Genomic DNA, 12230 nt, shown 5'->3' on the forward strand with positions numbered 1-12230 from the left:
AATTGTTTAAAATGCCGACCGTAGATTTTCAGATTTTGGGGTCGGTCGCAAAGGACAATACAACAGGTTTTTATTTTAGGCCTAATGGTTGGTATAATTAGTGTCGATGCCTATACAAAATTATATAAGCATCGTGGTAATCATATGAAAATATGGGGTTAAATTTACTAAAGATGAAAAAAGGATCGACTTGTCCAACTCTCTGCCATAACCTCGTAAAGTGTCAGTGCCCGGAATTGCATCAAATTGCATCAGTGCGAGAAAAACGGGGAAATCCCCTTTCTTCATATCGCTCGCAATGCCGTGTGTGCTTAATTCGTGTGTGTGGTGTGCGTGTGTGTGTGTGTGTGTGTGTGTGCGAGAGAGAGAGAAAACTAAACGCAGGCAGTATACACAAGAGGCGTAGCATGTGATCGAATTCATATTCATAATAGTCTGTGCATGCCAGGGCATCTCCCTTGTCTGTGCAAGCTCGCTCTCTATTTTATATCTCCATGCTCTATCTCATGAGGCTCAGCTCATGTAATGCAGGTCAGTGGAAGATGCCGATCGCGCATTTCATCATATTCTAGCTATCTGGGATGATTGTTCTTTTTTGGCTTACAAAAATGCATTTCGTCGGAAGACTGAAGAGCCAATTATAATCATCACACGTCACACGTACGCACGGCCAATTAAACCACACTCCGGTCCACAGCTCTACATTCGAGTCGACTGTGTCATATGTCTTGCTGTTGCTGGCTGGTTGGTGACTGGTATTGGTAGGTTGTAATTGTGTTGTCATGACGATCTTGAATGATATAACGTTGATTTGAGATATTGGAATAAGATCTATTGATTGAGTATTAGAATTGACTGAAAAGAGAATACTAAAATATTTGGCGTTAGTTCAGAAGTCTATCCAGAGTGACAACCGTCTGGTTTATGATATGGCACTATACATGGGTCATTCTTAATAAAACTGACATTTGTTGACATTCTCCATAGATCTACACATAATTTTTAGCAATTCATCATATTGCAATACGGTCGCCAACTGAACACACCCGCGCGCCCGCACCCCACCACCAGTACGTTATGCAATGTATTGTGCAGCACTTTACCGTGAAATCCCGTGAGAAAGTGTATATAATAAGTCTTCGTTTTTAGGAAAAATACTCCAAAAAAGATAAGAAAATTGACACGAAACAGGTAAGAAACATATAACAATTTTAAAATCATGACCATTATTTGAACAATTGAAGAACATTTCGGTTTGTTTTACTTTTAGTTCGGTATCTCCACGCCGGAGTTCCGGGTCAAAGTCTGGATAGACTTCTGAACTAGTGCCAAATATTCTGTTTGAGGATACTAATACTATTAGGCATCCATTCATTTATTACTGTTATTGTTAAGTGTTAGACTTGAGTACACCAGACTATTTCTATTACAATAAGAACAACAAACAAAGAAACGTGCATCAAATCGGTACGATATGTGAACATAATAATGATAAGATTAGTATTATAAACAACCTTGCCATAGCAGTCAAAACTTTGGTGTACTGGCACAATGTTGTGAAGAGGAAGGGGGGGGGGGGCTGACCCCCTTTGGCCAGAATATTGATTCTTTAGTTTTAAATTTGCAAATTGTGTGAAGTTATTGTGAAAAATACAGAAATATGGGGCACCTCCACTAGACTCCTATAGGCCAAGACTGCATCTCACTGCCCAAATATTCCAGCACGACTTTGCCGAGCTGAATATGAATATGAGGTGGTGGTTGCCTGAATATCAGAATTTGAAATACCCTCATAGGGGCTGCCTCTTACCCCTATGAATCTTGCATATGAGCTGGATAGAGATTCTCTCTGGAAACTGAATATATAACCTGGATAACATCTGTGAGTAAACTGACCCAAGCTGACATCGACTGCACTCATCCCCTTGGACGGGGTACCAAGCCAGTTGATGGTGACAAGCCAGATCGGTCTATCATTGTTAAGTTTACATCGTACTGTACCAGAGCCCTTTTCATTGGAGCGAGGATGAAGCTCAAGAGCTCTGGTATATATGTCAACAAGGACTTGACGGCCAGGAAGCAGAAGCTCTTCCATGCCGTCAGGCACTGTAAGAAAGCTGTCAAGGCCTGGAGTATTGACGGCAGAATATTTGCCGGTCTCGACAACACTAGTGACAGTGGTCGCCTCACCAAAAAGCTTATTACATGCGAAGAAGATCTTGCAAACTTATGACTGAATTTCGCGGACTATATAGTAACTCCTTACTTGCAACTAAGCCTATTCGTGGCAAATATGTTTTGTATACATATTGTTTTTTCTTGCCTTTCTTCATTATATATTCCCTCCACTTTTCTACTTTATTTCTCCTTAAATCCCTGCTATTTAATTTCAACATTATATTTTTTTATTTCTCAAGTTGTCTCATTTACCTTGTAATCTAAGTACATTGGTGCTTTATTTATATTTATGTGTATTTCCTATCCTCTCTATCTCATGTCAGTTTGCTACCTGATAAATTACGAACCGCGGTTTCAAAGTACAATATCTATTTTCTTAATATGGTTGAAACTGAATATGCAGTAATTTTGAATCCAATGCAAGTACCTTGCAACAATATGATGAAAATAATGATCAAATTACAGCTCAGGACAGCTCAGGAGTCACAGCAATAGGTGTTTCTGAGACCTGGTTTCCTACTGAACTTGATACTAGCTTATATTGAATTACTGGTTATAATTTGGCTTCTAATAATAGATGAAATAAAAGAGGTGGAGGGGTGGCTTTATACATTCCATCTGTGATGGATTACCAAATATGTCATGAGCTTATCATTATGAATGATTTGTTAGAAACTATGTTGATGTTTTCATACCAGGAAAACTTAATGTTGTTTTCTAAAGGTGTCGTTTATAGGCCGTTACAAAGTTAGCTAAATCGCTTCATAGATGAAGTACACAATATTCCGTCAAATCCACTACTTAATCCCCCCCCCCCTCAAATTTTGTTAATGTGTGGGTAACGGAGCATATCCCCCACTGACAAAAATCTCGGCATAATTTTCAAATTTTCAGGACAAAAAAATATATATATACATACATGTATATGCATGCAGTAGTATAAAGTCCAAACTCCAGTATTAAAATAAACATCACGTGCCAAAAATCATTAATAAGTGCATATTGTTGTATATATATATACATACATGTATATGCATGCAGTAGTATAAAGTCCAAACTCCAGTATTAAAATAAACATCACGTGCCAAAAATCATTAATAAGTGCATATTGTTGTATATATATACATACATGTATATGCATGCAGTAGTATAAAGTCCAAACTCCAGTATTAAAATAAACATCACGTGCCAAAAATCATTAATAAGTGCATATTGTTGTATTGAATGCCATGCGCATGTTTGGCATTAGAAAAACCTCAATGCTCGTGATTTGTTTCTGCCACTCCAACTCGAGACATCCCCTGCATTAGCTTAGCAAACTAGTAATCAAACGGGTAAGTAACACATATACCCAGACATTGTGTGGCTAGACAGGTTGTGAATCCCGACAGTTGATTTGAAACAGCAATGTCTATGTCTATGCTGGTACTCGTCAAAAGCCTTTTCAGCAACTCAACAAGGATATTGTGGTGTGGTGTCTCTCATAGTGGTCACGATTGATTAGTGCATAGTGTGTATACTATACAAGTTGGGCGAGTAAAAATAGTGAAGAAGTTTACAAGCAACATTCCATAAATCTTTTAAGACTTATGTTGGATAATGTTATAAATATTCATGATGGTTATAGTGCTATTTAATGAATACTTTCTGGTCTTAATTTGCAATACTGCATGAGTCCATATGCATAGTATATTTGGAGATTTTCATTTTAAGCCAAATTATCTCTGGCTTTAAATTCTAGAACATTTTCGAACATTTTCGAACATTTTCGAACATCAACTGCAGTCCCATCTACTTCCAATTTACATATTTATTTTTTCTGTCATCAAAGTAAAATGTATTATTTGATATTTCAGGAGGAGCACAAGATTGACGTTCGAGGTTCAAATCTGAGGAAGGCACCATGCTCACGTACATCGGCGAACGTGTGGTACGTGGACCAGATTGGGAATACAACGATGATGATGGGGGCGATGGCTGTGTCGGAACGGTTATCGGTCAGTATTTATCTTTTGGTTCTTGCGGGCGAGGATTTATGATTTAGGTGAAAATTAATATTTTATTTCTAATTCAATCAGTCATCACACCAAAGTATAATTATTTTGAAATTGTAAAATATCTTCTTTTTGTTGTTGTTGTTGTTGTTATTAAACAGAAAACTGTATGTGATAGAATATCGTTATTGTCTTTTGTGGTTGTAGCCATAAAGGAAGAAAGATCTGGGCATTCTCGGTCCAACGAGACAGCAAGGACCAATTGGAAGGTCCAGAAGGTGACTGTAGCCTGGGACCTGGGCCACATCGGGGACTACAGGACAGGACTAGATGGAAAGTATGACTTAGCATGTATGGATGTTGGGTTAGGTACGTAAAACCAGTTTCACAATTGCTCCGAACTATAAAAGAAAGGAAGTATGATGTAGAAGTTGTCCCGTGGCATGCTATCTTTGACCCTGTTGTAAATTTGTTGCACTAGCTGTTGCTGCAAATAAAGGCCTGGGCCAGTATTCAATTCCATTTTTAGTTTGAGTTAGACTTTTACTTATGGCTTTATGGCAAAATACTTACTGATAAGCATTGTGACATCACACGGTCAATCAAAAGCAATGCGCAATTTACGAGTCGCATCAAATGCACGCTAATAATTGTGCGCAGCTTATAGAGGAGGCGCGATAGCTCAGTCGGTAGAGCAGTACGTGGTCTCGTAATCCGGTGACCCGGAGAGGACCAAAAGCCGTCGGCTGTCTGGTTGATTACTTACAAGCATTTATGCTTTCTTAGCAGTCAGGTAAAATAACCACCATCACCATCACCATGACTGGGTATGACAACCATTAGCCTCCCATTAGGCTTCCAAAATAATTGGCAGGCTAAGTATGCTACAAAGCCGTTTTAAAATTTATGGTAATCATCATAAACTGAATACCAAAGTTGGCTAAGTATTTTATCTAATCTGCAGTGAAAACTGAGTAAAATACTCATATTTCTGATTTCAAGTATGGAATTCAATACCGACTCAGGTATATAAAGGCCTACATCTCAGTGATAAGGAAACCCCGGCCCCCCCCCCCCCCCACTCCGGGGTCGGAATGACCGCATGCGTGTTACCAAAATGTCTGGTAAAGGGGTACTTTTCGTGCGACAAAGTCCGGCCCGAGAATTGTAAAAACAGGGGTGTATTTGACCTGTTACCCAGAGATTTCTTTAAAAAGGGTGTGATTTTTTGTTCTTCACTCATCTCTTTGGACTCCTGAGAAATTATTCCGAATTTAAGGGGGTACATTGAGCATTTTTCCTGATTTAGGGGGTCTCCAAGGCAGGAAAAGCCAGCAAAACCCCCGCGAAAGGGGGTTTCAGAAATGTTGGCAGTCCTCAGATAGGGGGTGCTTTCAAAACGAGGGAACAAGCATATGCGTACCCTAAATAACACTGAGTGGGGGGGGGGGGGCCGGGAAGGAAACATAGCGGTGCTTATTGATGAAGAAATTTGATGAATAATGTACCTAGAAATTTGTAATACCCTTTGGCTAGTCAAGGCAACACAAAAATTATATAATTGCAAAGGGCATGGCTAAAGTGGATGATGTAAGCTCTGTCCATTTTTGAATATGTTGTATGAAATATAAAATATATCTTATCTTTTAAACAATTAGAGGCCCTAACAAAAAATTGTTACTTTTTGTTTTACAGTTGTAAAGAGCTTTAATACAGTGTATATACCGGTAATGAAATTAATTCTTTTCACCCAAATGTCCAGTTCTACATGTAGATTCAGTTCACTTCCTTGAATTCATTCCATTCCATTAATTATCTTCCACCGTCAGGTCGGCCCCATCTCCTAATTGAATGTGACGTGTGTTCCCGTTACCCAGTACGGTACAGATGGTTATGTGCAGTATGTAAGAGCTTTGACCTGTGTGATGCATGCTATAATAAGAATGAACATCATCTGGACCACCAGTTTGTAAGGTTCTCATCTCCCATCGGATCCTGGTAAGCTATCATCGTCATCATTTCGTATTAGTGTCATTTGTTATCATCCGTTTCGACCCCTCACTGTTGGCCAGGATGTTGAAATTTCTCTTTGTCCCTATTCCATGTGGTCTGCTTCTTCAGCATTCATATTTTTTATACAAGGTTTGAAAGTCTGTAAATTGAACATATTCCTGTTCATTGTAAGTTAGATTCAATTCAATTCAATTCAAATGAACATTTATTTTCTGTCATTCAATTTGACAACATATTCGACATCTGTTCAAACAATACAATTTATACTTAGGAACATGAATGTAATTTAAGAACAAAGCAGTCAATATCTCTATAATAAGTTATACACATACTCCTCACCCTAATCGGGTATAGGGCTAATACTTATGCACTGAATTCAAAATCAGCTTCCAAGAGAAGTGTAACAGAGATACAGATTTCCTCATAGGTTCAGGTAAATCAAAGCTTAGGACCGGTAAATCAGATAATATTTTGAAAAATATGTTTGCTTATTTTTATTTCTTGTCTGATATACCGTAGTAATTAACTTATCACATTCTTCTATGTTAATTATTGAATCAATAAGCATCAGAGTGAGATTTGTGGTTACACCACGTACGTATTCTTTTGAGAGTGCATATGTGGCCCTCAATGTTTCGGTAGGTCATCCCTATCATCTTCAGGATAAGCATCATGTACAAGCTTATATTGAAGTGAAAATACCAAATTAAAAAAATGTTTCAGGATTTTTTTTCTTCTATTCTACCACGTGATACTAATCCTTTCTCTCTACTTTCTGTGGTCTTCCATACAGTGTGCGTGCTCCAACAAGAGAGAGCAGTCTCAACAACCGTGTAGAAGCTAGAGGATTGTTTGTGGGAGCTGAAGTTTCAAAAGGTCAGTGTGGAATAAAGATATGGAACCTTAAAAGGGGTACCTTGTCTTGAAGCTGAAACCGGCTTTGAAAGTGTGTTGCCCCTTGATGGGCTTATGGTATACATGTATGTATCGGTTGCCCGTAAGGTAATTTGATATATATTTCTTGCCTGCCTAACCATCAACATGTAGGTATAGAACCTAAACTTGTTTTCCGCCATTGATCATGTAATCCTGGATTGCAACATTGCCATGTACACGGTATGTGCCCCAAAAGTCAACTGTGGCATCCCCCTTCATGATCCATGGTGGATCAAAGCTAGTGAAGGGTTAATTGAGAAAGTGGAAGTTATGTTTTCAATTTTAGGTCAGTTCTTTATGTTTGTGGTCAATGAAATTGTGAAATAACATCAGGGAATATTCCCATTGCTAGTGCTTTTGATTCACTAGTAGGCCAAGGTTCATGCTGTATGGAGTTGGTAGCAGTGCATATGTAAAGCAAACAATGCAAAGGGGTTTTGGTTCCTTTGTTTGCTCTCAGTCACTATTGTCACCCCATACTACATTCAAGGCTAGATTTATTTTTCTCTACAAATCAATTCATATTTCTCTTCCTTCTTCCTCTTTTTTAATGGAATAAATATCGCCCATACCATTTACAAATATGTTTCTTATTCAAAAGTATAAAAAGCAGTCTAAAATAGATAAACATGTATATTAACTCTTATCATGCCACTGGGCTAATCCCCCGTGCCAGTTTTGGAGATAATCTGATTAACGCAATGGTTCTACGAATAGCGAGTGCAAAACACACAGCACAGTCCAATGAGCATAAACAATAACTACTATTACAAATGCGCCCTTGCACGCACATGGCACTCAAGCGATGGCTCTCTAGCATGTACAAAGCACTATAACGATAGCGTGCATGCAGCCTTATGGCAGGCTATGAGTTAAGACTTCTCTGTAGAGACAGAAAAATTGTCATTTTAGGCAGTTGGTCTTTTTAGTATATGTTTCAATGAGAAACACCACGACAAGGAAACAGAAAATGTACAAAGCACTATAACGATAGCGTGCATGCAGCCTTATGGCAGGCTATGAGTTAAGACTTCTCTGTGGAGACAGAAAAATTGTCATTTTAGGCAGTTGGTCTTTTTAGTATATGTTTCAATGAGAAACACCACGACAAGGAAACAGAAAATGTGGCCTTTTACAAACAGAAAGTCTGTCTATACTAATGGACACCGAAGCAGGTTTTACTGTATATTCAATTATATATATCCCAAGACTTAGGTGGAATGTAGAATATATTCTTAAACATTAGAGTGAAATCTAAAAGAATATATTTGATGAAAGTTACCATGATAACTTCATGAAACATTATTTTCCTTCTGTTTCATGTTTTATAGGGAGAATGTTGTATAGAGATATTGACTGCTACGAGAGGACTGGCTGTTTTTATACACTCAAGGGGATGCAACTTTCCCGCAAGCCAGTATAGAAACGGCCATTCCTTGATTATTATCAAAGCAGTCGATATCTCTTTTATATACCGAATTGACCCCAAAATCTACCAAGAATTCTTACCTTATCCTTTTATTGAGTAAAGATTGGTTAAAACATCACAGACAATCTGAGACACCGTCTGTTAATCTTCGCTGGAAAAATTACTGAAAGTTTCAATCATTTGGGAATCGCACAAAGACAATTTTAATATGTAAACCAATGGGTATCGCAGCAAAATGTTACTATATTTCAAATTGTTTGAGGGATCTACTGTAACTCTTATACTGTTGACCGTTATTGGCATTTTTCGTTGTTTTACGGGAATGGCTGAAATCACGACTCAAATTCTGACCAATCAGATGGCTGGATTTCTTAAGTGAGGTATATAAATAGTGATTATCATCCTTAAGTTGTAGTCTCAGTATATCCAGGTGATTCACATATTTCATGCGGTACATTTGTGAATAGGTGTGTTTGTTTACTGATTGGTGCAGACAATTGACTAAACTTATAAGGTTGGTAGAAGTCTAAACTACATGTTAATTGACAAACCTGTGGCCTTGAATCTTTACAGACGGCAAGCAAGGCATCGTGGTGGAGACCCTAAGATACGAGCTTCAATGGGGAGGAGTCAAGGTGTTGTGGCCATGGGAAGGGGGGGAAGTTACCAGGCACACTCTTGAAGATGGTGTGATCGACATCAAATGTGAAGAGGCGGCTAAATATGGGCTCTACTATAAGGACCATCTAGCAAATTTTGGTGAGGAGAAGACTTGATTTTCCCTTTATTTTGGGTGGGCTGATGGGGGGGGGGTATCTATTTAAGCCTAAGTCCACAATGATATAACATTTTTAGACCAAATTGTCCTGATAGATTTAGAAGTAATTATATAAATGGTAAAAAGTGGTTGTTAAATTTGAGCTTGTATAGTTTAGTCTAGAAACTGAAATTTTGTGAGTTTTCCTGATTTATTATTAGTTCCATGCTGCATGATTTGTATCACAAAGATAATCACCGCAAAATCTTAAGAATTCTCAACAGTTTTATAATTAATGTTGCTGGTTTCACTGCATGTCTTAATGGCATAGAGATAATGACTGCTATGAGGGGAATAGTTGTTTTATAGTCTCAAGGGGATGGTGCATCCTGATAATCACCTGAGGCGTACCGAATATTAAAGCAGTCATTATCTCTTTTATATACAGTAAAAAGGGTCATAGAATATGCATTCATGGTAATCAAGTTTGTTTACTCTATTGATGATTGTGTTGATAACTTGCAGGTCTCTAGGCGCATTCTATTTTTTGTTGCTAAAATCCTTCCCATTGAAACTGCAGGCATATATCCTGAGGCAGTTTACGTGCATTACGTAATCATGTAAAATTTGTTTGAAAAAATTGTTACAAATGGAGATTCAAACCTTTAGTGCTTGTGATCCTGAAGGTGATACTCGAAAAATGAGGTGTCATATGAAAGAGCAGATTTATCTTCATATTTCCCAAGGGGCGTCATCTCGTCATTACATGTAGATCTAGGCCTACAATGGAGATCGGCGGTCATCTGCACTGAGTGCAAATGCAGCAACTAAATTAATTGCACAAAAACTGTATGGTAGCCGCACTGCACATTCGACGAAAGAACATTTTAACACATAAACCAATGCTCATTCCATAAAGAACAATTTAACACGTAAACCAATGGGTATCCCAGCAACATTTACTATTTCCATGTTAACCAGAATTTTTTAGGGATCTCACTCTTGGACTATAAACCTGTTTTATTCGTTTCTTTACGGGAATGGCTAAAATCACGACTCCAATTTCGACCAATCAGACGGCTGGCTTTCTAAAGTGAGGTATATAAATAGATATATTTCCCTTTATTAGTGCATCTTTCTCTTTAGCTGTTCCCAATATTGATTTCAAATTATCAAGAACTATATCTGATTTGGTAGGCTCTAATGTGTTATGCTGCTCTTACTTTTTACATTTTGGGTAGATATTATAATGAATGCAAGAGATTCTTGTTCATTCTATTTCTACTTATTTCAGGTGAGAGAACTTTATGTTTAGGTGACATGGCTTCAGTCCTTGTTGATGTTGATGAAATCAAACAGCTGCAAGAAGAACATGGAGACTGGATGCCACAGATGACAGATGTAAGTTAATCCCTAGATGTGCCCTCCTGACCTTTTTTTTTGGGGGGGGGGGGGTGGGGGCAACCCTCCCTCATTCAATAAAGTTAATGATTTATGCTGAGTCGGTCATAGTAGTTCACAACTGTTTTGTTACAAGGTTTTCCATCTGTTTAAGATTATATTAGTTAAAGTTTTACGGCATTAAACTACATTTTCTGTGTCAGCTAGGCATCTGCACCTTAGAATATGACCCCTGTATACCTCCCCACCCCCTTTTCCCAACTACCCATGGACAGCTACTCTCCATAGGGTAACTACCCCTCATATGACAACTATCCCAATTAGACAATTACACCCTGGACAACTACATCCTGTAAAATAATCCCGAGAAAATAAGACAATGCCCCCCCCCCCCCGCCCTGAACAGTTAACCAATGTGGTACCCCTCACTCCATGACCTAATTCCCTTTTTATATACAGTGTAAATATGGTGTAAGATGTTTATACTCATCATGATGAAAATATCATGTTCACTCTTGTTTTGTTTCGTCTGTTTAGTCTCTACGGCAGGTTGCTACCATTATTGCAGTCACGTACAACGGTGATTGCAAACTCCATTTCCCAGTTCTAGATCTTGGGTGGGATTTCAACACAGAAGCTGTAACCAGGGTAGGCTATTAGTCATGACTAAATGATTGTTATTATCTTTATTTAGATGTACTTGTAATTGGCATCCCTTTTTCCTGAAAGGGGAAAAAAGGAAATTAAACTCTTGGACTTTTGCCCCCCCCCCCCTTGAGGCTCAAAAGATGCCAAATAACAATGGGCATATATATAGGACCTACATTTACCCTAGCTTGCATGTAAATGTATTTATTGAGAACAGAGGAGGGATCTAATAACAACTAAGGTTTCAGTTCTTATCTGTGGTTTGTATGTGAGCCCTCTATCTGGTTCATCTGGTAAATGCTTTTCTGACTGAGCCAACTGTGAACAACTTCAACATACTAGTACATGTGTACAATGTTATTGCAACACGCAGATCACACGCGGAAACTGGTAGAAAAGACTCATCACACTATTCTTTGTGTTGCGGTTCGTTTGATTTCAGGTGCAAAATAAACAAAATTAAGCAATTAAATAGAAATGAGGAAATGTTTGAAAACACACATAATAGCAATAAACATTTTATTCGTTTATGACTCCAAGATACGAATTCCAACAATATGACATCAAGCCAACTCATGATAATTAATGATAAACAGGTTGTTTATATTATATTCATTAAAACTTAATCAATATTGCATGAAAATAACCAGCATCTAATCACAAATAAAGTTCTTCCATCTTTATGGATAACTTTCCTAACAAATAAATGAATACAACCTTCAAGTGAACTTTGTCAAACAATCAAACTTAATTCCCAATTAAAACTACATTTAATTAGTGGTTTATACATTGAATATGATAACCCACTCACCCTGGCAATCTGGCCAAGAGGACCGTTTAATTCCTCCGATTGTTCCCGCTTCTTACATGTTGA

The 12230-nt window shown here is 37.9% G+C and overlaps 1 protein-coding gene across 1 annotated transcript; it reads left to right on the plus strand.

The window, feature by feature from the left end:
- The first annotated feature begins 3423 nt into the window (after window positions 1–3423).
- Window positions 3424–11863, plus strand: LOC586767 (E3 ubiquitin-protein ligase MIB2). The gene is made up of 8 exons (XM_030987265.1): window positions 3424–3512; window positions 4035–4175; window positions 4380–4541; window positions 6002–6170; window positions 6979–7061; window positions 9124–9309; window positions 10602–10708; window positions 11246–11863. Exons 2-8 carry the CDS (start codon window positions 4082–4084, stop codon window positions 11366–11368), a joined length of 924 nt encoding a protein of 307 aa, XP_030843125.1. The 5' UTR covers window positions 3424–3512; window positions 4035–4081; the 3' UTR covers window positions 11369–11863.
- The last annotated feature ends 367 nt before the right edge of the window (window positions 11864–12230 follow it).

Source organism: Strongylocentrotus purpuratus, unplaced genomic scaffold (genome assembly GCF_000002235.5).
Source record: "Strongylocentrotus purpuratus isolate Spur 01 unplaced genomic scaffold, Spur_5.0 spur5_scaffold_16, whole genome shotgun sequence".
NCBI classification, from domain to species: domain Eukaryota; kingdom Metazoa; phylum Echinodermata; class Echinoidea; order Camarodonta; family Strongylocentrotidae; genus Strongylocentrotus; species Strongylocentrotus purpuratus.